Raw genomic sequence first — 27,656 nt, 5'->3', positions numbered from 1 at the left:
TAGTGGATTTATCGGTGGTAACAGTGTTTCCTAGCCTCAGAGCAGTGGGCAGCTGGGAGGAGGTGCTCTTATTCTCCATGGACTTTACAGTGTCCCAGAACTTTTTTGAGTTAGTACTACAGGATGCAAATTTGTGTTTGAAAAAGCTAGCCTTAGCTTTTCTAACTGCCTGTGTATATTTGTTCCTAATTCACCACAATAGAGATTCACCACTCTATTAAGAGGAATAGATTGAGAGGTGAAACCTGGGTCGGGGCATTTTGAGAAGGAATAGTTTCACCATATTAAGACGAGAGTTCAGTTCATGTAATAGGATTGAACTTAAAATGAGGGACAGACATAAATGAATCACTAAACAATAAATAATAATAATCTCCAGAAATGACTTTGTTAAAGCAACAAAATAACTAGGGCTTTACAATGGGGGTGACATTTTTTTGAAATGTTGGGGTTTAGTGGGGTAAAATATACCTAGAAGACACAGAGGGACATGTCAAAATGCTGAATTTAGCACTTCAGCAAGTTTTTATTCATATAAAAACATTTGATTTATTGAATTCTCCATGTAGTCTATATTAAACGGCAACATATTAAATATAACAGTCTTTTAAAATTCCATATTGGTGCACAATTTCTACTTAAAATATCAAAGGGACGCAAAGGGCACTCTTTTCGTGGAACCACCCACCTGTGTTTCCCCCAAGGCACCAATCTCCACAATCTTAGTATTCCCCACAATTGTAATATGAATTCGAAAAACAAAAAAAATATGCTATACATTTCAACCTGTGCCTATATTATCATGTAGGCATGATTCATCAAGAAAATGAGGGTTCACTACAGCACAGCCTGTACAGTATTCTAGGTCAGTAGCACCACCTGCCCTACGCTCCAGCAATGGGATGGAAGCATGGTGTAACACAGCCAGTCCTCAGGGACACTTCATGAATAATGAATCAGAGTGAGAGGAAGTTTCTTTACATTTCTCCCTTTTCCAATTAAAAAGTGTCGGAAAACACAGCAGGAGGACTGGAAAACATTCTGTGTGTCCTCATGGAAAACCTGCTCTGCTTTACCCAGCTCAGGTGCATTTTCCCATGAGATGGTTCCTCACCCTCCTCTTCTGTTCCTGTGCCTCTGGGGCACCTGGGGAACCTGCTGCTATTTCTACCTACTGCAGTGATTAATGTGTGGTTTATTACCTTGCTGCTCACCTCACTCAGTTTATTCCTGTGTACTTTATTAGTTGGTACTGATTCTGACTTGTATAGCTGTGCCTCGATGGCAAACTCTAAGGATTGGGATTTAGTCAGGAGTTTGTGCACTGTATTCTAATGCTATGCTTGCTATTTCCATTTCTGTTTGCAATGTGGGAGAATAAGAAGACTTTGTTCCATCTTCTGCCTCAAACCTTTGATCACTGATCACAGAACACCTCACCAACAACATTCTGTCAGCAGTGACAGAGTGAGCAGTCTAGCTACCTGATTGGAGGTCCAGGGCTGTTTCTCTGTCCAGTCTCTGTGGTTCCTGATATACCACCACTGGATCTCAAGGGAGTAGGAGGGGCCTGCCCCCCGGAAGGAGCATGCCATCTCCACGTCCTGGCCACTCTGTGCTGTGATGTCATGGGGGACCTCTGTGAACACAGCTGTATGGAGAAAAAAGCAAAGTTAACAGTTGGCTTTAAAAACGATGACTCAGTCCTCTCTGAAGACAATACGGGTGGTGTTTGCTCTTACTGCAATTGATTTACAGTGATGATAATACACTGTGATTGTAAATGGTCTCTAATAGAATATTGAGTTAACCCTAGTAATAGTGTGCATAAATCGTTATTTAAAAAAAAATAACACAACACAATCTAGAAATACTTATTTTCTAAGCAACTATGAGGAATACAATCATAAATCCTCATTTACCAGTTGAAACATTTCCATTTTGATGAGTATCATTTGTTGGCCTGATGTAATAAGGAGCATCCAGACACTGCACTTGATTCATTTATGAATTAGCTTTTTCCTATTATTGATAAACATGCACCTGTTAAGAAACTGACTGTTAGAACTGTTAAGGCTCCATGGATTGATGAGGCATTGAAAAACTGTGTGGTTGAAAGACATGGGGCAAAAGGAGTGGCTAATAAGTCTGGCTGCACATCTGACTGGCTGACTTACTACAAATTAAGAAATTATGTGACTGAACTCAACAAAAATAAGAATAATCTGTATTATGAAGCCAATATCAATTATATAAAGAATGATGGAAAAAAGCTTTTGAGTACTTTAAATGAGATTATGGGCAGAAAGACAAATTATTTAATCGAATCAGCTGGCTTAGTCATCACAAAACCATGTGATGTTGCCAATTATTTTAATGCTTACTTCATTTGCAAAGTGGGCAAACAACAAACCTCAGCTGAATCTGGTAATAAATGATGTGGCTGTTGAACAAATTGAGGAGACTAAATTATTTGGCGCTACCTTAGATTGTAAACTGTCAAGGTCAAAACATATAGATTCAATGGTTGTAAAGATGGGGAGAGGTCTGTCCACACTCTAAACAGCAAGTCCTGCAGACTCTAGTTTTTTCTCTCTAGTTTTCCCGTTATGTGGTCAAGTGCTGCAAAGAAAGACCTCGTTAAGCTGCAGCTGGCCCAGAACAGAGCGGCATGCCTTGCTCTTCATTGTAATCAGAGGGCTGATATAAATACTATGCATGACAGTCTGTCTTGGCTAAGAGCTGAGGAGAGACTGACTGCATCACTTCTTCTTTTTATAAGAAACATTAATGTGTTGAAAATTCTAAATTGTTTGCATAGTGAACTTACACACAGCTTTTCACAAGTCCCCAAATACAGAACAAATTCAAGACAGTGTACAGTATTATATAGAGCCATTATTGCATGGAACTCCCTTCCATTTCATTTTGCTCAAATGAACAGCAAACCGGGTTTCAAAAACAGATAAAGCAACAACTCACAATACAATGCCTCTCCCCTATTTGACCTAGATATTTTGTGTGTATGTATTGATAAGTAGGCTACGTGTGCCATTATTAAATGTATGCAGTTCTGTCCTTGAGCTGTTCTTGTCTATGAATGTCATGTTTCATGTTTTGTGTGGGCCCCAGGAAGAGTAGTTTCTGCTTTAGCAGCAGCTAATGGGGATCCTAATAAAATACCTAAAATACCAATCATTGTGCTCACCTGGCTTGCTCTTTAGTTAGCCTACTTATACAAAGTTTGTAATATTTTGTTTTATTAATGTACCACTCTGCTTGTTTACTAAAGAAGGCATTACTGCTAAAACAGCTCCCCTGTTTTTGTTTTTCAGTTAAAATATGTACTGAAGGTTTGAGCTACAACAGACAGCTTGACAGATTTTCTAAAGTAGTTCTGATGAGCAATGTCACAACTGGAGAGTGAAGCCTTGCTGAAGAGCTGGCAAACTAAAGAGGATTGGGTGTATCTCTCTCCAGCATAAAACCACACTCAATAGGTTATGCAAAACTAGTGTTTACTAAACCAACACTCACAAACTAGATGTGAATGTGTTCACAAACACATAGTGTGAATATGCAGTTTAACAAAAATGTATCAAGTTTAGCCTGTCATAATGTAAGCTGGCATTGAATGTTTACTCTTGTCCAAACATGGATATCAGTAACCTAGAGTGAGGGAAAAATGTATTTGATCCCCTGCTGATTTTGTACGTTTGCCCACTGACAAAGAAATGATCAGTCTATAATTTTAATGGTAGGTTTATTTGAACAGTGAGAGACAGAATAACAACAAAAATATCCAGAAAAACGCATGTCAAAAATGTTATAAAATGATTTGCATTTTAATGAGAGAAATACGTTTTTGACCCCTCTGCAAAACATGACTTAGTACTTGGTGGCAAAACCCTTGTTGGCAATCACAGAGGTCAGACGTTTCTTGTAGTTGGCCACCAGGTTTTCACACATCTCAGGAGGGATTTTGTCCCACTCCTCTTTGCAGATCTTCCCCAAGTCATTAAGGTCCCCAAGCCTTCAGCTTCCTCCACAGATTTTCTATGGGATTTAGGTCTGGAGACTGGCTAGGCCACTCCAGGACCTTAATGTGCTTCTTCTTGAGCCACTCCTTTGTTGCCTTGGCCGTGTGTTTTGGGTCATTGTCATGCTGGAATACCCATCCACGACCCATTTTCAATGCCCTGGCTGAGGGAAGGAGGTTCTCATCCAAGATTTGACGGAACATGGCCCCATCCATCGTCCCTTTGATGCGGTGAAGTTGTCCTGTCCCCTTAGCAGAAAAACACCCCCAAAGCATAATGTTTCCACCTCCATGTTTGACGGTGGGGATGGTGTTCTTGGGGTCATAGGCAGCATTCCTCCTCCTCCAAAAACGGCGAGTTGAGTTAATGCCAAAGAGCTCCATTTTGGTCTCATCTGACCACAACACTTTAACCCAGTTGTCCTTTGAATCATTCAGATGTTCATTGGCAAACTTCAGACGGACATGTATATGTGCTTTCTTGAGTAGGGGGACCTTGCGGGCACTGCAGGATTTCAGTCCTTCATGGCGTAGTGTGTTACCAATTGTTTTCTTGGTGACTATGGTCCCAGCTGCCTTGAGATCATTGACAAGATCCTCCTGTGTAGTTCTGGGCTGATTCCTCACCGTTCTCATGATCATTGCAACTCCACGAGGTGAGATCTTGCATGGAGCCCCAGGCCGAGGGAGATTGACAGTTCTTTTGTGTTTCTTCCATTTGCGAATAATCACACCAACTGTTGTCACCTTCTCACCAAGCTGCTTGGCGATGGTCTTGTAGCCCATTCCAGCCTTGTGTAGGTCTACAATCTTGTCCCTGACATCCTTGGAGAGCTCTTTGGTCTTGGCCAGGGTGGAGAGATTGGAATCTGATTGATTGATAGCTTCTGTGGACAGGTGTCTTTTATACAGGTAACAAGCTGAGATTAGGAGCACTCCCTTTAAGAGTGTGCTCCTAATCTCAGCTCGTTACCTGTATAAAAGACACCTGGGAGCCAGAAATCTTTCTGATTAAGAGGGGGTCAAATACTTATTTCCCTCATTAAAATGCAAATCAATTTATAACATTTTTGACATGTGTTTTTCTGAATTTTTTGTTGTTGTTATTCTGTCTCTCACTGTTCAAATAAACCTCCCATTAAAATTATAGACTGATAATTTCTTTGTCAGTTGGCAAACGTACAAAATCAGCAGGGGATCAAATACTTTTTTCCCTCACTGTATGTCTAAATAGTTTAGCACATTCTGAGGTTAGAATATCTTAATTTTCCCACTTTATTCACATGGAAGCAGAGCTAGAGTTGGGCTTCATCCCAGACACCTGCCTGGGTGGGAGGAGAGCAAGGAAGCTGCCTGGGCTGAGCTGGATCCTCTCCATGTATAACACAGGCTGAAATCCCTCACATGGGTAAACTAGCCTCAGTAGAATGAAGACATCAGCTCTTCTGATCCCAGCACATCCGTTTATTAACTGGGCCCAAATCCTCTTAAACGCTCCCTTAAACACATTTTTAATTTGCTTCTAATCCCGTTCATGGCGACGGAAGCTCACAGGGAGCAACCACACGTCCCCACGGGTGTATTGGTGGTGCTCACACCGATGAAGTCTGTCTAAATCTGGTGAGAAGTGTCTTTCTTCAGATTCACAACGAAGTCAGCATGGCAAACCATTGCAGGTTAACCTCCAAGATGTTCTTCCCAAAAAAATACAGGTGATATCACCAAAACCAAACATTTTAGATCAGGGATGTCAAACTCATTCCACGGAGGGCTGAGTGTCTGCAGGTTTTTGGTTTTCCTTTCAATTAAGACCTAGACAACCAGGTGAGGGGAGTTTCTTACTAATTAGTGACTTGAATTAATCAATCAAGGACAAGGGAGGAGCGAAAACCGGCAGTCACTCGGCCTTCTGTGAAATGAGTTTGACACATGTTTTAGATAATTTAAAAAAGTGTGTCTTTCCTGCAATTCCTGACTACTTATTCTTAAAGCAAATATCATTTATATACATTAGAAAACCACTGGGATTTGTCGGATCAGAATTGGTGCTTACCAGAAAACACTACCCATAAAAACGTCATCAACCTTGAGAAAATCAACTGGCTGGAGAATGAGAGAGAGAGTGAACAGCATTGTGTGAGCTACAGAGAGAGAGAGAGGTGGCCATGGTGCTGAAAGTCTAGTGCTGCTGCCAGCTTATTACTAGCTCCCAGGTGGTAGGCTTATTCAATCTCCACTAGAATACCGGAGAACATAGAAACAATAAACTAATTCCGTTTCTTCCTAAAATTTCGATCTATCTTTCTTTTTATTCCACCGCTCTCAGGCCTGAGTTTAATAGCCTCTGTAAATCTCTGGGCCAACTGTGCATACTGAGAAAGCAATGTCTCCCGCTCCAAGCCCCAAGTCATATCTCCTTGTAAATCGATCAAATCCCTTTGAATTTAATTTGCCAGACACAAAACACACTTTGTATTGATTCACCTTTATGGTAGGAAGTGGAGCCTACAGCTTTCTTGTATTCAAAGCAGTGATGTAAACTGTCATTAAATGGATAGGCTCTCTGTGTTCTTTTTTGACGTTGATCATGTTTATTTTTGATTTAGTACAGACGTAGGATCTTAAAATAATCCTGCAGCAACAGGAAATGTGAATTATTATGTGAATTATAATTAATGCCCGTTTTTGTAGGATTCATTCATTTTCCATAAGGGAAACTTCCAGAATCTTTTTAAACCTCAAATACACTACAAGTTTTACATTTCCTGCATTGCTGGAAAGTTCTCCTGCAACAGGTTGATCAAATGAAGATCCTACATCTGTATGAATCGTGCCAAGTGGGTTTAGAGGAAATATATGTGGGAATGATTGACAATACAACAGTCTGTGGATATTTATCTTATTAATGCCTACATGACAATATTGACTTACAAACAATGCTAATTCAAAGATGGCCTGTGTAATCACTAGCACCCTGTCTGCACATCTTAATTAGAGGCCTCAAAGGACTTTGGAAGTTGGATATGAAATGTCTGGAGGAATCATAATCTTCACAATAACACAATAGTGTAAATAGACTTAGACAATCACTACAATCAATGCTGACAAAACTGCAACAGAAAGACAGACATGACAGATGAACAAAGGCCCACCCACAATGCAGAGAAATGGATAAGAAAGAAGGAACCTTTGAGGCTCTGGAAAGCCTGGGAGGGCTCTTGTCATCATCTTCCTTTGAAATGTGGAGTTAGTTAATGAAACCCTGATAAAAGCTAGCTGGAGGTGCTTCTTCATGCTATTGTGTTAATCCAGACTACCTTAAAACTTCAGATTATTTTGTAAGATATACTGTAGCTAATGACAGATAAAAATAGAGATTCACCACATATCCTCACTGCATGAGACCTTTTCTTGAATCTCATTGATTTCTTTGTGGAATCTTGAATAAATGGCCAAAAGGAAGGGTGGATTGCAGCCCACACTGTACTGTAAACAGAGAGATGGAGATATATTTGATTGTACAGTATAAAAATGACTGACTGTGGCTGGGATGGGAAATAAACCATATCATATATTCTCTTGAGATCATATGAGCGAGGCAAGCAGTCTGGTAACTTGCTTATTGGAATCTACAGCAGCAGCTTATACTCAGGAGGAGAAATTCCGCTCAAGCCTCCAAATAAAACATTATTCCAAGTTGCAGTCTGATAGTCACACTGCACAGCACAGACAACATCAAGCCATTACACAACATAAACATCATTTGCATTCTCCTTCTCTGATCCATATTCTGGGCTGGAAGTTGCTGTACCGCAATGACTCATCTAGAGTTCCACTCTCACCCCCATGAAATTACACTGCAACAGTCTTCCCCTCTCTCTCGCAGTTTTTAAATATCTCATAACACCGCAACCACAGGAGTCCACCTCTGAATATAAATGCTTCTGTTCTGTAATGTTGAGTTTGAAAGCCTTGAAATCATCCTGCACTAATTTTGGTGGTTAGACACTGTGGTGGGAAAAGTACCCAATTATCATACTTGAGTAAAATTAAAGATACCGTAATAGAAAATGACTCAAGTAAAAGTGAAAGTCACCCAGAAAAATACTACCTAAGTAAAAGTCTAAAAGTATTTGCTTTTAAATATACTTAAATACCGAAAGTAAATGTAATTGCAAAAATATACTTAAGTATCAAAAGTAAAAGTATAAATCATTACACATTCCTTAAAACAAGCAAATCAGAAGGCACAATGTTTTATTTACAGATAGCCAGGGGCAGGCACACTATAACACGCAGACATCATTTACAAATTAAGCATTTCTGTTTAGTGAGCCCTCCAGGTCAGAAGCCCTCCAGGTCAGAAGCAGTAGAGATGACCATGGATGTTCTCTTGATAAGTGTGTGAATTGGACCATTTTCCTGTCCTGTGAAGCATTCAAAATGTAACGAGTACTTTTGGGTGTCAAGGAAAATTATGGAGAATAAAGTACATTATTTTCTTTAGAAATGTAGTGAAGTAAAAGTAAAAGTAGTCAAAAATATAAATAGTAAAGTAAAGTACAGATAATCCCCCAAAAAAGTATTTTTACTTAAGTACTTTACACCACTGGTTAGACAACAGTAGACAAAGGTTGGTAGTTCCCCCTCTTACAATGTAGCTAGCTCTGGGGAACAGCAGTAATCACTGGGAATGAAAGCAGGAACACAAGAAAGAGAGAGAGAAACAGAAAGAGAGAGAAAAGAGAGAGAGAGATAGAAAGAGAGAGAGATAAATAGAGAGTGTGTGAGAGAGAGAGAGAGAGAGAGAGAGAGAGAGAGAGAGAGAGAAAAAATAAATAAAGCAGTATATCAACAGCTCAAACAATCACTCCAGAAACAAAGGGCTAAGCACAATGGAGCCACACTGGCTTCGAATAACCAACTCCTGCATCAAGAATACTGATGCCAAAACTTCAGCACTGTCTTCCATTTAATCCACCACTACCATTCACAGCCTTGCCTTGGGCATCTCTCCAACTTGATCTCACTAGAGCTCATTTTGTGCAATCCCTGCTGTTTTGGCTCAAAATCAAAGTTCAAAGAATATCCCCTGCCACAGAAAAGAATGTAAAAAGTGACTGAAGTTTCAGCTAAGTTTATCAGAGGTTCTCTAGACAGAGCTCATCGGTTCATATTGTAATGGTAAATAACATTGGGCAATGGACTCAGGACAATGGTGATGCGTATTAGTGATCTCTGTTATGTGTGGTCAATAAATTCCATGCGGTAGCATCCATATAGCTCTTGTTCCAGCCATCATCCACAGGGCTGAGGATTTCAAAATGTTTCATCACTAACAGTGTTAGCTCCATGTAAAGCCCCCCCTTGCAGCCCAAAACCCCAGCTCTCAAAACCATTATGATCCATGCTGGGGGTCTGCCTCTGTCGCTTAGAGCTCCTGCTGCTGTGAGATGATGTATGAGGATATTGTTCCATACAGCACAGCATGTCTGGTATCTGTAAGGCAATCTAGTGATATGAATCATGTTATCATCAGCCTCCTCTTAAGATGTCAGTGGTATGCAGTACAGGGGGAGCTCTAATGAACTACACATCTCTACTGATCTGGAGGCAGATACTCAAGGATTGTACATGGCACTTTTGAAAATAGAATGCAGATGCGGGAAGAGAGGGTGAATAGAGGGAAGGGAAGGTGAGTGGGATGCCAGAGCGTTCACAAAGGGAGAGAGAGACGGAGAGAGAAACACACCAGGGGTGAAGATGGTGTCAGTAGAGAGAGAGAGAGAGGAGAACGAGAGAAGAGAGAAGAAAAGAAAAGGGATAGTCATTTGAAGAGGAACTAAGAGGAACTCGAGATAGTGGAGAATAGTGACATTTAAAAAGAAGACATCTTAAGGGCCCTGGGAATGGAAATACATTTACAAAGAACACAGAATGCACTCTACGCACAAAGTAGTGTATTTATTTTATAGCCTCGTCTTGATTCTTTTAACAAGAAATATCTATTCAAATTTCAGTATCTATAAACACATATGTAGTCACTGCAGCTTTAAACCCCTGGATGAAAAATAGCATGAAAACAAGTTATGAGAGTGATGTGCAATGATGCGCTCTCCTTCCCTAGATGATAGCTGGCCTAGCAGATTCATTAACCTCTGCAGTTGCCCCCACAGACCCAGGCCTTTGATTCCTCACTTATCACTGGCAGGCCAGCCAGCTCCATCCACTCCACTGAAATAATTGCCTCTTCTTACGATGCTCGCTTAATATACTGTAAATAGCAGCGGTCATGTTTCAAAGACACCTATAAGCTTCTTGAAGACACAGTATACAGACAGTGGCTAACTATCCAAAGGTCATCTGGCTGTTGGTTTGTTTATGCTGTGATGTAACGCATATAGCCCATTTTGAAATTAGTCTTTAGTGAACGTCTTTTGCTTTCGTTCTTATGAAGTGAAATTCTCTGTAGATATTTCTGTTGGTAATGAATAGTCTACATGGTTAGGCCTAGTAATTTTCCAGGAAAAGGGTATTGTAAATATTTTGGAGAACAGTGGAAGCTGAGGTAACTGAAATTAAAATATGATTAGCCCTCGTTTGAGTCGATCAATTTTTCCATTAGCAATTTCGACACAAGACAGAGTTCGGATTTATGCAGCTGATTACAAAAAGTCAATAAAGTGACAATCTGAAAAACAGCTGTCAAACATTATCATACATGAACCTTGTGAAGCCTCTGTTCTCAGGACAAAGCTGAAGTCATTGGTGATTTAGGCCTACAGTATATAACACCACAATAAAAGATGTGTAATGTATTTTACAGAGCTTAATAAAGCAGGAATTTGGGTCACAACCAGTAGTTACTATAACAAGCATAAAAGCTCTAAATGATTATGGCCTGGGAGGTTTAACATGATCTAGTGGAAATGCCAAGGCTTTATAATCCAGTCACCTGTATGCTACTTCCAACACATCTAACAGTCAAAATAGCATCATTCAGAATGATCACACAATAATTCCATGACATTGTTCACTTCAGCGATTTACAGAAGGGTGTTTATTGGTTATTGTTGTGCATACAAAGCATTTTTCTTGTTACAGCATTTGGGAGAAATTGGTAAGAATATCATCATTATCTAAATGTCTTAAAAACCAACACTGCAAAAACTCTCCAGTGGGAGAATGTGTTAAACACTCAGTCACTGTTTCATAGAATTTCTGGCTGAGCTAAAAGGTCAGAAAAATATTCAACTAGGTTAAACACTGTACCAAATGAGTGATATTACTGTCGTACAAAAAAGAAAGGTCACATGACAGACAAACACTGAGCCCCATGCTGAGCTGCCTGCATAACAATACACAAGCAGTATCCTGTGAGACAGGGGGCCTTTGAGTCCATTGACGTATGCAACTTGTGTCTCCTCCGTGGCACTGTTTCCACTGTGTTTCATCCGTCACGAAGGAGAGCGATTTAAATAGCCTCCCCCACAACAATCAATGAATTCAGAGGCAAATACCTCACCTCAGAGATGGGACCATCAATAATCACAACAGTACTTCCTAGGGAAAGCATACAGTAGCTATCCAGAAGCTCTATCTGGACTCAGTAAACATGGATTCAAAATGCAGTTATAACAATACAGCCACACACAATAGCCTACACAGCCAGTTAAAGGTGTGAAATCCACTGAAACCCTTTGAACCTTCAAGTAAAAAAAAGAAAGGAACATAGAAAACAAAAAGGAGCATATTTTTGCCTGTCCTCTTTAAATCTCCCCAGCCAGCTAGCTAGCCAGCAGCCATCCAAGCCAGCTCTCTGGGGCCAGATACAAATGGTGTGATGCAGCGCTACGAGAGATATCAGCGTTTGGTATCTAATCTTCTCGCCCTCCTAATGCACCCAGGAGTCTCTCTCTCCAGCAGCTCAGACTGAGAGGAGAGCTCAGAAAGCCAGCCAGGGCCAGGATAGGAGAGCAGGAGAGGAGAGGAGCTGGATGTCTGCCCGACAGTGCTACTGAAATTCACCTCCACTTAAATCGGCTTCTCCTCCTCAGGCGTTCCTAAGGAGAAGCTCATGGGGCAACCTGACACCGAAAATAAGAAATAAACAGGGCCTTTTTGGAGAACATGTAGTCAGGGATTTAACAAAAAGCCATGCTGTCTTTTTTTCATCTCCCTTCACTTGTGGTGACTTTGATGAATGATGTAACTCACTGCTTATGTTTAGCGCTCATCTGAAATAAAGGGAATCTGACAGAAGCAAGCTGGCCGGCCCACTGCGGACTGCAAGTCGGAAGTCCTGTATAGACAGGAAAGACTTGGAACATTCTGTGTAATCTAATACAATAGCAAAAGGTGATTTGCTGTTTCCAAAAGGTAAACACAAGATCGGGAGCGATTTTGTCAAATTGTTACATGTTTGCAACCTGATAATTAACATGATTTATCAATAAAAATTAAAAGTGCACTGAAAACCTGGATTCTTACTTTATCCATTGCAGAGTTGTTCTTATTACTCTGTCCTAGCTTACCATGAACTCCATATTTGTCACGGTTGTCGTAGGAGGGAGCGGACCAAAGTGCAGCGTGTGTGTCGTTCCACATTTTATTTTCACTGTGAAACTATGCAATACATAATAAATAAACTGAATAACAAAACAACAAACCGTGACACAGAGGTGAAACATACACTAACTCAAAGACAATCTCCCACAAACCCAGGTGGGAAAAACACCTACTTAAGAATGATCTCCAATTAGAGACAACGGTGACCAGCTGCCTCTAATTGGAGATCATCCCAAACAAAACCCTAGAACATGAGAACATAGAAAGACTAAACTAGAAAAAAAACCTGTCACACCCTGACCTACTCTACCATTGAAAATAACAGCTTTCTATGGTCAGGACGTGACAATATTTGATGAACTAGCCTATTTAATGGCTGCTACACAGGAGGCTGGCTCAAAATAATCACTGGAATAGAGTGAATGGAGTGGTATCAAAATATTAAGGGGTATTAAATACCATTCTATTCATTCCGTTCCAGCCATTATGAGCCCGTCCTCCCCAATTAAGGTGCCACCAGCCACCTATGGCTGAATACCAGTCAATATCCTTCACATAAGAACAGAAAACCAGATAAATATAATATGCCCGTCCCACTTTCTCATACCACCCATTTCATCCATTTAAAATATAACACTTCTGAGAACTCTGAGACTTTCTCTTTTTCATTGAAAAGTACAGAACACCGGCTTTCAACAGTCTCTCTCAATGCCACATCAGTGGAGCCTTTGACAGCATGACTGTAGAGAGAGAGCAGCAATGACTTTGACGTGCCATATTAAAAAGAAAAACAGCCATGAAAAGTGTCACATTTGATAGGCCGCAACACATCAACCGTCTGCAGAAAAGTCCCCAGATAGGGTAACAACACCCTAAAAAAAAAGAAAAACATAAGCTCATTTCTTTGGCCGCTAATCAAAAGTGGCTCTGTGAATACGATGTCCTGATAATACTTTATCTGCAGTAGAATGTATCATCTCTTGTAGCTAAATGTATTGTCCTTCTAAATGTTATCCTCCAGGCCGTCAACTGAAGTGATGACTTCAATCACATCTAACTGGGGACAAAAGCTTGCTCTTAACTATCCATCACTGTAACCAACACTACTAATACATCAGTGTACTCAGATGGCTTAATGTCATGGTATTGCATAATTGTGTATATGATAGCCAGATGACGATCTAATTAGCAACATCTCTTTTTGCTATATTTGTGAACATATCATTGTAATAGGCCCGCCGTCCTTGGCCAAAGCACCAATCTAACAGCAAAGTAACTGGATAGAGACAGAACCATTGCTGAAGGGAGCATTAGCTCTGAGCAGGAGGTGTGTGCAGTCAAGCAATACAAAACCACAGAAAAATGTAATTTACCATTCTATATTACTGATAGGTGCAAGCTATCCAGCCCACTAGCCTTTTGAAATACCAAGTTGCCCTTAAAATATTACTGGCAGAAATTAGAGGGACGGGTAAAAGACAGAAACATTGAATATGAAAGACAGACAGGAGCTCTGCATTGCTGGCAGGCAGCAGCAAAGATGCTAATGGTTGGGTTGTAAACAATCCTGTGAATAACATGCAACACGCGTGCAGATATCAATTCCCTGTTGTCAAATTGCCTTTCGTACTAAATTTCTCTCAGTTATTCCAACCTTTCTACACTTGCTTATTGTGTAAAACACAACCTTGTAGATCATTAAAACCAAGAAAATACCATGGAACACACTATAAATACAAAGAGAAACAGAGTGAGTCTCCTGTGTATTACCATCACCCCCTCTGGCTGAGCCAGCCCATTCCCAGAATGAGATGATTGAACAGTGCTGCTGGGTCTCCATTCACCCACTGTGTGTGAACCAGCCGCTCCACAGCAGCATAATTAGGGCTGGTCACTGGCGAGAAAGAGAAACGGTATAATGGATGTCCCTGTCTCAACATGGCCCCAGGCCAGCCTTCTAATTGAGCCAGGCCTCTGATATGGTGGAAGGGATCATGATGGCTAGTTAACGTTGTATTTCCACACTGATAACATTGTTTTTCAACACACTGTGTAGGCTACCAGATTGCAGTATTATTCAAACTAGCCCACATGCGTTCAGTAGCAACATACTGTAAGCCTATTGAAAAGCAGTAACATAAATATGTTTTTACTGGTGTGACCAAAATCCATCTCATGTTTACAAAATAATCAAATTAATCTGCCTGATTACAACAACAAAAAAGTATAATCATAACTGGTAAACAAAGTTGTTTTTCTCCAAGCCCTTGAATGTTGTCTAATGCTGATAATGGGAGTAATAATTTGTTGGTGCCCATGTGACACTGATGTCAATCCATATTAGTCATCAAGGTTGAACAAAGTAGTTGCCGTGGTGAAGTTTCTAACTCAGTGCATATGTCTGTTATTAACTGATCACTTCAGACCTAATACTGACAAAAAGTATAATACCTGTTTTCAAGGACAAGCCACATGTAAAGAAAAAACATAAATAGAAAAGGTTTTATTCTTTTTAACATGTGGCCTGTCCTTAAAAACAAAGATGTATTATACTTCAAACATTTACTCAAGCTGCTGTCTTCATTGGTTCGTTTCGGGACACCCATGGGAGCATGCAAGCTATTTGGAGAAGCAAATCTCAGTTCGACTCCACTAAAGCAAATCAACATGACTCCACTACTCACGCTGACTGCCAACATATGAGCCCTGCCAAGTCCTCTCCAGGAGGTCTGCGATAGCCACCACAGCAGTCATGTGTCTAATGTGAGATAAGCTTGCTCACTCTTCCAACCAGAGCCCAGAAGGATCCCTCCATCCAGTCGTCTTATGATCAAGGCTGGAGGAAATATAGAGGAAATATGGTTTGTTCTCTGTGGGGAGAGCCAGGGAGAATTGGTGACTCCCAGAGACACTGGCATGAAAGGGACAGAGACTGTGACTCTGTATTGCCAGTCAAAAGGCACATCTATTCGTCTCCAAAGTGCTCTGGGGATATGTTTGGCCAGAGACATAAGGACATAAAAGGGAAATGACAAGGAAAAGACTGGTTCACTTTGAGGCGCTTATACTCCACAAGAGCCATCAGAACTGAATACACAGAGAGAAAACACATTGCATGACTGCTGGCTGAACCTACAGTTTGTAATGGGCTGCGTTTGTAGAGAGAGGAAAAGGAAATGGAGAGAAAGAGAGAGTGAGAAATGGTAAGGAGGTTGTATCAGGAGGCCTGATAGGAAGAGGCCTGTATCTGAAGCCTAGTGGTTAAGAGCATGGGCCAGTAAACAAAAGGTTGCTGGTTCGAATCTCTGAGCCTACTAAATGAAACATCTGTTGATGTGCTCTTGAGCAGGGCACTTAACCCTAAACGCTCCTGTAAGTTGCTCTGTATAAGAGTGTCTGCTAAATGACAAAAAATCTAATGTAAATGGTACTTTATGCTACTGGAACCTTTTGGTCAACAGGGCTTCCCTGAATTACCCACTGCTAGAAGAAATGTCAGTATATAGAACCAAAAATAGTTAAATGGTTCGCTTCATATATGGCCCTCAAAAAGCTTCTATACAACTGCAAAGCATATTTTTTGTGTAGTGTAGTTACAGGCTCATCTAAACATCTAACATATATTACACCCACTCAACAATAGTATGGGCCGCTATATAACAAACAGCCACCTAACGTCCATGTCCTCTCTCTGCTCTCTGCTCTCTGCTCTAGGCCTACAGTCAGTCCTGCTTCAGCCTTAGCAGTTTCTGTTGACTATTCATTATGCCAGGCTCACGCTGAGCAGGAGAGGCTGACAGGCTGGTCTCTGGCCTGCTCTCAGTGGTGGGAGCCTGGCTGGGCTGGGCTGGCAGCAGCTTCTCTCCCTACCATGCACAGCCAGGAGGAATCATCTTGGGACAGATGTCCCTCTGGTGGGAAGGGTACTAAGGCCTTAACCAGACTAGGTTACCCTGAGACCAGGCAAGATAAGCTGCTCTGAATGGCACACTTCCTCTCCACTCCCTATTTTATGAAAAGGACATTTGAAAAATTTGCCTTGATGTCATATGTTATTCAATAACCTATCGGTTAAATCATATTACCGGTATATTCATAATCTGTACACTGTTGGCTCTCAGTGTCTCAGTCTCTATGTGGGAGTTGCAGGATGTGGTTGTTTTCTCTCCTCTTTAGCACTTAATTGATTAATTAATGTCATTTGATTGGCTAGATACAGTGCATTCGTAAAGTTTTCAGACCCCTTGACTTTTTCCAAACTTTGTTTCGTTATAGCCTTGTTCTAAAATGGAATAAATTGTTTTTTTCCCTCATCAATCTACACACAATAGCCCATAATGACAAAGCAAAAACAGGTTTTTAAGAAATGTTTGCAAATGTATAAAATAAAAATGAAATATCTCATTTACATAAGTATTCAGACCCTTTACTCAGTACTTTGTTGAAGCACCTTTGGCAGGGATTACAGCCTAGTGTCCTCTTGGGTATGACGCTATAAGCTTGGTACATCTGTATTTGGGGAGTTTCTCCCATTCTTCTCTGCAGATCATCTCAAGCTCTGTCAGGTTGGATGGGGAGCGTCGCTGCACAGCTATTTTAAGGTCTCTTCAGAGATGTTCAATCGGGTTCAAGTCCGGCTCTGGCTGGGCCACTCAAGGACATTCAGACTTGTCCCGAAGCCACTCCTGTGTTGTCTTGGCTGTGTGCTTAGGGTTGTTGTCCTGTTGGAAGGTGAACCTTCGCTTCAGTCTGAGGTCCTGAGCAATCTGGAGCAGGTTTTCATCAAGATTTCTCTGTACTTTCCCTCGATCCTGACTAGTCTCCCAGTCCCTGCCACTGAAAAACATCCCCACAGCATGATGCTGCCACCACCATGCTTCACCGTAGGTTTCCTCCAGACATGACACTTGGCATTCAGGCCAAAGAGTTCAATCTTTATTTCATCAGAACAGATAATCTTGTTTCTCATGGTCTGAGAATCCTTTAGGTGCTTTTTGGCAAACTCCATGCTAGCTGTCATGTGCCTTTTACTGAGGAGTGGCTTCTGTCTGGCCACTCTACCATAAAGGCCTGATTTGCTGAGTGCTGCAGAGATTGTTGTCCTACTGGAAGCTTCTTCCATCTCCACAGAGGAACTCTGGAGCTCCCACCGGGTTCTTGGTCTCCTCCCTGAGCAAGGCCCTTCTCCAGCCGATTGCTCAGATTGGCCGGGCGGTGGTTCCAAACTTCTTGCATTTAAGAATAATGGAGGCCATTGTGTTCTTGGGTACCTTCAACGCTGCAGAAATGTTATGGTACCCTTCCCCAGATCTGTGCCTCGACACAATCCTGTCTCGGAGCTCTATGGACTATTCCTTCATCCTCATGGCTTGGTTTTTGCTCTGACATGCACTGTCAACTTTGTGACCTGATAGACAGGTGTGTGCCTTTCCAATCAATTGAATTTGCCACAGGTGGATTCCAATCAAGTTGTAGAAACATCTCAAGGATGATTAATGGAAACAGGATGTACCTGAGTTCAATTTTGAGTCTCATATCAAAGGGTCTGAATACTTATGTAAATAAGGTATTTCTGTTTTTATTAGCAAAAATGTCTAAAAAAAAAAGTTTTTCGCTTTGTCATTATGGGCTATTGTGTGTAGATTGATGAGAATTTTTTTTATTTAATCCATTTTAGAATAAGGCTGTAACGTAACAAAATGTGGAAAACGTGAAGGGCTCTGAATACTTTCTGAACGCACTGTAAAAATCCCTCTGCATAACAGTTGGTGATGCAGACTGCAGCATTCAGAAAATCTGTAGTGAATTACAAATAATGGATCATGTCAACTGACACAATGACTGCAGGGACATTATATTATAATATTTTGCCCACCTTGTAGCCTTTCAGGGCCAGTTTACCTGCTCTATGCTATCCCTGTTGCCACTAATTTAGGTCAGAAGCAGTGGGAGATTCATGCATCTGTAGAGGTGATGGCAAGCGGTGGATGGACAGTCGGCTGTCTGTAACAGTGTGACCTGCATGTAAGCCTGGTCTGTCTGGTTCCAGCCCACTGGCAAGAGGTTTACCCACACACCCTGGAGGAGCAGGTAATGAGGTTTCACACCCTGATACAAATGTAAGCTTTATTTCTGCACATTCATTTTGGACACCAAGGTGCTTCCCATTTTCAAACTGGTTTACTCTGATAGTTTTATCAGGGCAACATATTCCCCGTCTTAAGCTTTTCCATGGTGGACTAACGAGCCCTGGTGAGGCCATGTTCCTCTGCAGTTTTCCTCCTCTGCTTTTCCTTAGATTAAAAGTTAATGAGTCATCAGAGAGATCTCACTTCCGTCACTGATCACACAACCCAACATCACACTCTACTTCACACAACCCAACCACAGAAATGATACCATGCATGTTATCATACCAATATCTGCTAGTAATACCAGTGGGCATAATAGTGATGGTAGAAATAGTGCTGGCAGAAGTAAGAATCTGGTGTTACACTTTGTTCCGGGGTATCATCAGTATCTTGCTCAAGGGCATGGAGGCACTTAGCCTCACACGCAATCTACTCTTCTCGACAGTCCATTTTTCTACCCATGCCAAACTTCTGCCCACACATCTGCTGAGCTGACAACCAAGCAGCTGGAATCTCAAACAGATGATGATGAACCCAGACAATACATGTTTATCTGAATGATGCAACTAACTGTAAAATAGACTGCAGGAAGCCTGAGAGAATGTTGGTGCATCATAAGAGAGGATGTGTCTCTAGTAGAGATGTTTTAGTCCTCCAGTTAGTAACAGAATGTTGACCATTGTAGCCTATTATTGGACTACCCACTGCTTAAATGGCACTTGTTATCCACTAAATTCTGAAAAAGATGAGTATTGTGTCAGAATATAGGCTTGATGTATTCAATTACCACCTGCAGTGGTTCTTTCAACAGTTAATTTTCAGAAGCTGATCATTACATTGTTGTAACTATACAATTATGAGGCCAAAATCAAAGCAACCCAGCTGACATAGCTTAGTTGAAACAAATAGATGGCTTCCACACACATTTCATTTTCAATAACAATGTCATTCAGCAATATGGAGAGTTGCACCAACACGAGGTATTTTCATCATAATATTTCTGCCCCCACTATTGTCCTGCTATGACGTAAATAGGATTGTCAATGTGCTAAGTATTAACTTTTATTTCACAGAAAACGGTATCTACAGATTTGTACATAAACAAATAAAAAAAGTTAAATAACTGTGCATATAGAACATGAATTAGCTGCAGGGCTTGACTACCGGTAATATATTAATCCCTCATCCTTCTACCTCAGGTGTTCCCTTTATAAAGAAAAACACCTTTGCATCAGTTGCCTCCACCCTGATCGTAGGCTACTCTCCCTCTATACCCGCAGTATCTTCGTGATGTTTACTGTCAATTGTTCCTTTCCGCATGTTGCACACTAATATCTTTAGAATTGAACCAAATAAAACATTAGGACAGAAACGTACCGTTCCCGGAGATGTGGTTCTCTACCTCTGCACGTCCAGCTTGCCTTGTGGAGGCACTAAGTTGGATGTAGAGTCCCATGTAATGTAAAGTCCCTACTATTACCCCAAAGGCTCCCATCTCTTTTGTTTGAGATTCCGTATTCTTTGCCTCTCTCTCACATTAGGTGTACTAAGTTTACAAGATAAAATCCAGCCAACGTGTTGTATAGATAGACCCCGATTTGAAACAAAAGCGCAGATCGCAGATATGCAGCGGTTTGATGGTACTGCGACCCTCTAGTGCAAGTCGCTGATACCTCGCTTCAGCTCGGTCGGCTCTGGATGCGGCGGAGGGAGATTTCTCCTTACACAGAAAGGGGAGTGAGTGCCTTGCAATGGGGAATATCAATTAGGCGGAATGATCTGAGCGAGTTATTTATTCATTAAACTTTTACAAGATGGTCCTTCTTAAAGCTGTAGGACCATCCATCTTTGACAAACTATATCTATCTGTCTGCATTTATAGCTTTCAAAAACCAAAACAAATTAAGACAACTGATGCAACACATAAATGAACATGTTCAATTAACCCTGGCAGGATATCAACAGGTGGAGAATTTATGAATGTCTTTGCCTACATCAGTCACATGTTGCTAATCACGATTCCAATAACTGGAGTTTTCTTTATTGGCTAAGTGTCCAAAAAAAATTGCTATCACTGGTGCAACTAGGCTTTGGGTGTCAATCAATTTTGGAAGTCTGCATGCTGTTTGGTTTGGCGCTGATATGATCAACCTAAAGCCATTAGATAGAGTGACATAAACATCTGATCACCACTTCAGCTATAATCACACATTCGATGCGCCTGTAAAAGTCATGCATAGTTAATGTATTCATCTCCACCTGACAGTTAAGATAGAATTTGAGAAAGAGGTATATTGAGGACAATTCATAGCTTTGGGGGGAAATATTTTCCTGATCGTAAAGCCTAACATAGGCTATTGTCTCCGGTTTGGTCGTAAAAGCACACAGACGCATCACAGCCATTTCAGGGACCAAGGACACAGCACTGCACAGCTAGCACAATCAGCCCCATGGACAGTGCCAAACTGACAGGATGCGCTCTTCGCCCTGGATGCACAGTTGCACACAGCACATAGTGGACAGACTGTGGGATATACAGTGGACAGGCTGTGGGATATACAGTGGACAGACTGTGGGATATACAGTGGACAGGCTGTGGGATATACAGTGGACAGACTGTGGGATATACAGTGGACAGACTGTGGGATATACAGTGGACAGACTGTGGGATATACAGTGGACAGACTGTAGGATATACAGTGGACAGACTGTGGGATATACAGTGGACAGACTGTGGGATATACAGTGGACAGACTGTAGGATATACAGTGGACAGACTGTGGGATATAGAGTGCCTTAAGAAAGTATTAATACCCCTCAACTTATTCCACATTTTGTTGTGTTACAGCCCGAATTCAAAATTGATTAAAAATAATGTTTTCCCTCAGCCATCTACACACAATACCCCATAATTACAAAGTGGAAACATGCTTTTTGGATTATTTTCCAAATTGCTTGATAATTAAATACAGAAATATCTCATGTACATAAGTATTCACACCCCTGAGTCAATACTTTGTAGAAGCACCTTTGGCAGCGATTACAGCTGTTTTCCACACCTGTATTGTTCAAAATTTGCCCATTATTCTTTTCAGAATTCTTCAAGCTTTGTCAAATTGGTTGTTGGTCATTGCTAGACAACCATTTTCAGGTCTTGCCATAGATTTTCAAGTAGATTTAAGTCAAACTGTAACTTGGCCACTCAGGAACATTCACTGTCTTCCTGGTAAGCAACTCCAGTGTAGATTTGGCCTTGTGTTTTAGGTTATTGTCCTGCTGAAAGGTGAATTCATCTCCCAGTGTCTGGTGGAAAGCAGACTGAAGCAGGTTTTCCTCTAGGATTTTGCCTGTACTTAGCTCCATTCTGTTTCTTTTTTTATCCTGAAAAACTCCCTATTCCTTAAATGATTACAAGCATAACATGATGCAGCCACCACAATGCCTGAAAATATGGAGAGAGGTACTCAGTAATGTGTTGTATTGGATTTGTCCCAAACATTAGACTTTGTATTCAGGAGAAAAAGCTTATTGCATTGCCACATATTTTGACGTATTAATTTAGTGCCTTGTTGGAAACGGGATGCATGTTTTGGAATATTTTAATTCTGTTCAGGCTTCCTTTAGCGTTGTTTAAGTTTGTTGAATTTTTTTTTGTGTTGTTTAAGTTTTCTATCACAGCCATTAAACTCTAACTGTTTTAAATCACCATTGGCTTCATGGTGAAATCCCTGAGTGGTTTCCTTCCTCTCCGGCAACTGAGTTAGGAAGGACGCCTGTATCTTTATAGTGACTGGATGTATTGATACGGCATCCAAAGTGTAATTAATAACTTCACCATGCTCAAATGGATATTCAATGTCTGTTTTATTTGTTACCCCTCTACCAATAGGTGCTCTTCTTTGCGAGGCAATGGAAAACCTCCCTGGTCTTTGTGGTTGAATCTGTGTTTGAAATTCACTGCTCGACTAAGGTACCTTACAGATAATTGTATGTGTGGGGTACAGAGATGAGGTAGTCATTCAAAAATATTGTTAACCACTATTACTTCACATAGGACTTGTTAAGCACATTTTTACTCTGAACTTATTTAGGCTTGCCTAAACAAAATGATTGAATACTTGACTCAAGACATGTCAGCTTCTATTTTTTTATTACATTTGTAAAATTGTCCAAAAACATAATTCCACTTTGACATTATGGGGTATGGTGTGTAGGCCAGTGACCCAAAAATATATTCAGGGAGTAACGCAACAAAATGTGGAAAAATCCATTGGGAACGGAATTTGGATGAGGACTTTTATCATAATCACCACAATTATCTTCTTCATAGCATTAATAACCACATAATTAATAATTCACTCTGTTGCAGCCACACATGTACTCTCATATTTATTAACTTAAATGTCTTGTGTTTAGAGATGGATACATGTGATAAGTTACATCTATTTTGTTTTATGAGCTGTTCAAGGAAAACAGGCTAGAACAAACATTTTCAGAATTGAAGAACACTGCTAAAGGAATCCAATTAGGAAGATCATGTGGCTAATAATGGACATTCACAGTGACCACTGCATGAGATATATCATTACAACCTTCATGGTAAAGGAGCTAAGGGCCTGATATTAAATCTTCCACCAGAAACACATTTTTCAATAACATTGAAATTGCAGTTTGTCTTCCCACTTACATCATGTACACTGCAAGGAACCAGGGAGAAGAATCACAGCACACGGTGTTCAATTCAATCACTTGGAAAAGACAATTATTCTACTTCCTCTCAGCTGTGAAATTGCTGTACAACCACTGTTAACATGGTGGTGTCATAATCACTGATAAGAGATGCGTGGGGTACCTTCCTGCCAATACAATATGCAAATGACAATTCTCTCGTTATAAGCGATATTAGAGCGCAGCTTGCAGAGCAGCTGTTACGCTGTTGGAGAACGGCCTCCTTTGCCTCATCCCTGCCGCGACGACGCCACTGCAACGTGAGACATGAGTGATTGGCATGGCAAGATTGCTCCCACATGTTCTAGGATAAGCATTGCTATGGTGATGATGTCATTGAGCCTCTGCTCGAGCCTGGGCCGGTGGCTCGCACTCATTTGCATGTTAAGTTTGATGCTGTGGCAGAGCATCAATAAAAATGCACTCCCTCATGACACCCTTGAAGGCATATGGTCTCTTCTAATGCATCACACATACAAACACAAAAAAATGCAGGATTCATTGAAATTACTTTACGATTCTAGTTACCAAGGAGATCACCATCCGCGGGGACACACATTCCGAACGCTCACCTCCCCACAATTCCCAACCAACTCCGGTACTCCAGTTCTCTATTCATTTGAATGTGTTGACAGTTGGAGAAATTGCTTGAGCTGCGCTGAGAATTCGAAAAGTATGAAAGCCAACGGTCCAATATTCTAGAACACTGCAAGTTTTGGACTATGATAAACTGTTTAGATTGAACGTCTGCGAGCAATATGAAGCATTCCATTTCTAAAACAACTGAATATTAAATTATGTCAACATCTGCAGTGAGCAAAGTGGCAACAGGGCCATGAGGCATAAACATAAACAAGAGTAAACAAAGGTATGGCACAGAAAGCTGCACTATTTAAAGTTCCAAGGCATCTGATTTGATCTCAATATCAAATGATTTCTGGTATACAACTAAGTACCTTACTGTGATTGTTTTCAATTAAAATGGTCAAAAATAAGTAAAAATAGCTTCTTAGCTTAATGCAATTTCGCAAACAAGAATTTTGATAGGACTGGGAGTGGTCTGAGAGGGGTCTAATGGGAGGGATGTGTAACCTGTAAAGAACTGTTATCCCTTACAAAAAAAATGTTTTTTTTCCCCCAACAAACTTCCTGCCAGTTTGTGGCAAATTTGATGCAAACTAAATAGTATACCACATAATGTTCCCAGAAGTTTGCAAATGCTTGTCACTAGTGGTGAAACTGAGGCAAACCTTTGGCAACAATGATATTTATTGCCACTAGCGGCAAACAGTTCACCAGAGGTTAGTGGCCAACAGTTCACAATGCAGATAGCCCGGTTAGCCAATGTGCGGGGACACTGGTTGGTCTGGCCAATTGAGGTAGTATGTACATGAATGTATAGTTAAAGTGACTATGCATATACGATAAACAGAGAGTAGCAGCAGCGTAAAAGAGGGGGGGGGGGGGGGGGGGGGGCACACAATGCAATAGTCCGGGTAGCCATTTGATTACCTGTTCAGGAGTCTTATGGCTTGGGGGTAAAAACTGTTGAGAAGCCTTTTTGTCCTAGACTTGGCACTCCGGTACCGCTTCCCATGTGGTAGCAGAGAGAACAGTCTATGAATGCGGTGGCTGGGGTGTTTGACCATTTTTAGGGCCTTCCTCTGACACCGCCTGGTGTAGAAGTCCTGGATGGCAGGCAGCTTAGCCCCAGCGATGTACTGGGCCGTGCGCACTACCCTCTGTAGTGCCTTGCGGTCGGAGGCCGAGCAATTGCCGTACCAGGCAGTGATGCAACCAGTCAGGATGCTCTCGATGTTGCAGCTATAGAACCTTTTGAGGATCTCAGGACCCATGCCAAATCTTTTTAGTTTCCTGAGGGGGAATAGGCTTTGTCATGCCCTCTTCACAACTGTCTTGGTGTGTTTGGACCATTCTAGTTTCTTGGTGATGTGGACACCAAGGAACTTGAAGCTCTCAACCTGCTCCACCACAACCCCGTCGATGAGGATGGGGGCGTGCTCGGTCCTCCTTTTCCTGTAGTCCACAATCATCTCCTTAGTCTTGGTTATGTTGAGGGATAGGTTGTTATCCTGGCACCACCCGGCCAGGTCTCTGACCTCCTCCCTGTAGGCTGTCTCATCATTGTCGGTAATCAGGCCTACCACTGTAGTGTCGTCTGCAAACTTAATGGTGTTGGAGTCGTGCCTGGCCATGCAGTCGTGGGTGAACAGGGAGTACAGGAGGGGACTGAGCACGCACCCCTGGGGGGCTCCAGTGTTGAGGATCAGCGTGGCAGATGTGTTGCTACCTACCCTCACCACCTGGGGGCGGCACGTCAGGAAGTCCAGGATTCAGTTGCAGAGGGAGGTGTTTAGTCCCAGGATCCTTGGCATAGTATTGAGCTTAGAGGGTACTATGGTGTTGAACGCTGAGCTTTGGTCAATGAATAGCATTCTCACATAGGTGTTCCTTTTGTCCAGGTGGGACAGGGCAATGTGGAGTGCAATAGAGATTGCATAATCTGTGGATCTGTTTGGGAGGTATGCAAATTGGAGTGGGTCTAGGGTTTCTGGGATAATGGTGTTCATGTGAGCCCTTACCAGCCTTTCAAAACACTTCATTGCTACGGACGTGAGTGCTTTGGGTCTGTAGTCATTTAGGCAGGTTGCCTTCGTGTTCTTGGGCACAGGGATTATGGTGGTCTGCTTGAAACATGTTGGTATTACAGACACAATCAGGGACATGTTGAAAATGTCAGTGAAGACACCTGCCAGTTGGTCAGCACATGCCCGGAGCACACGTCCTCGTAATCCGTCTGGCCCCAAAGCCTTGTGAATGTTGACCTGTTTAAAGGTCTTTCTCACGTCGGCTACGGAGAGCGTGATCACACAGTTGTCCGGAACAGCTGATGCTCTCATACATGCCTCAGTGTTGCTTGCCTCGAAGCGAGCATAGAAGTGATTTAGCTCGTCTGGTAGGCTCGTGTCACTGGGAAGCTTGCGGCTATCCTTCCCTTTGTAGTCTAATAGTTTACAAGCCCTGCCACATAAGACGAGCGTCGGAGCCGGTGTAGTACGATTCAATCTTAGCCCTGTATTGATGCTTTGCCTGTTTGATGGTTCATCAGAGGGCATAGTGGGATTTCTTACAAGCTTCCAGGTTAGAGTCCCGCACCTTGAAGGCGGCAGCTCTACCCTTTAGCTCAGTGCGAGTGTTGCCTGTAATCCATGGCTTCTGGTTGGGCTATGTACGTACATTCACTGTAGGGACGACATCCTCGATGCACTTATTGATAAAGCCAGTGACTGATGTGTACTCCTCAATGTCATCGGAAGAATCCCGGAACATGTTCCTGTCTGTGATAGCAAAACAGTCCTGTAGTTTAGCATCTGCTTCATCTGACCACTTTTTTAAAGACCGAGTCACTGGTGCTTCCCGCTTTAATTTTTGCTTGTAAGCAGGAATCAGGAGGATAGAATTCTGGTCGGATTTACCAAATGGAGGTCAAGGGAGAGCTTTGTACGCGTCTCTGTGTGTGGAGTACAGGTGATCTATAATTTTTTTCTCTCTTGTTGCACATTTAACATGTTGATAGAAAATAGGCAGAACTGATTTAAGTTTCCCTGCATTAAAGTCTCCGGCCACCAGGAGCGCCGCCTCTGGGTGAGCGGTTTCCTGTTTGCTTATTTCCTTATACAGCTGACTGAGTGCGGTCTTCGTGCCAGCATCCATCTGTGGTGGTAAATAAACAGCCACGAAAAGTATAGCTGATAACTCTCTAGGCAAGTAGTGTGGTCTGCAATTTATCACAAGATACTCTACTTCAGGCGAGAAAAATCTAGAGACTTCCTTAGATTTTGCGCACCAGCTGTTTACAAATATGCACAGACCGCCCCCCCCTCGTCTTACCGGAGTGTGCTGTTCTATCTTGCTGGTGCAGCGTATATCCCACTAGCTGAATATCCATGTCATCATTCAGCCACGATTCCGTGAAAGATAAGATATTACAGATTGAATCTCATCTAATTTATTGTCCAATGATTGCACGTTGGCGAGTAATATTGACGGTAACGGCAGCTTTCCTACTCGTCTTCTGCGGATCCGAACCTGGCACCCCGCTCTGTGTCCTCTGTACCTGCGTCTCTTCCTCTTGCAAATAACTGGGATGTTGGCCTTGTCGGGTGTTC

The 27,656-nt window shown here is 41.7% G+C and overlaps 1 protein-coding gene across 1 annotated transcript in view; it reads right to left on the bottom strand.

Annotated features, from left to right (window-relative positions):
• Positions 1–20,462, bottom strand: part of LOC106566903 (V-set and transmembrane domain-containing protein 2-like protein) — a 37,383-nt gene extending 16,921 nt beyond the window's left edge. The window contains exons 1-2 of the mRNA XM_014135475.3: positions 20,116–20,462; positions 1,485–1,651 (exon numbers count right to left, since the gene is read on the bottom strand). Of these exons, the coding sequence (XP_013990950.1) occupies positions 1,485–1,651; positions 20,116–20,233 (285 nt within the window). The 5' untranslated portion in view covers positions 20,234–20,462. The remainder of the gene's footprint in view (positions 1–1,484; positions 1,652–20,115) is intronic.
• Positions 20,463–27,656: the final 7,194 nt, after the last annotated feature.

The sequence above is a fragment of the Salmo salar genome, chromosome 13, assembly GCF_965601325.2.
Source record: "Salmo salar chromosome 13, fSalSal1, whole genome shotgun sequence".
Lineage (NCBI taxonomy): Eukaryota > Metazoa > Chordata > Actinopteri > Salmoniformes > Salmonidae > Salmo > Salmo salar.
This window is presented reverse-complemented; position numbering and strand designations above follow the sequence as displayed.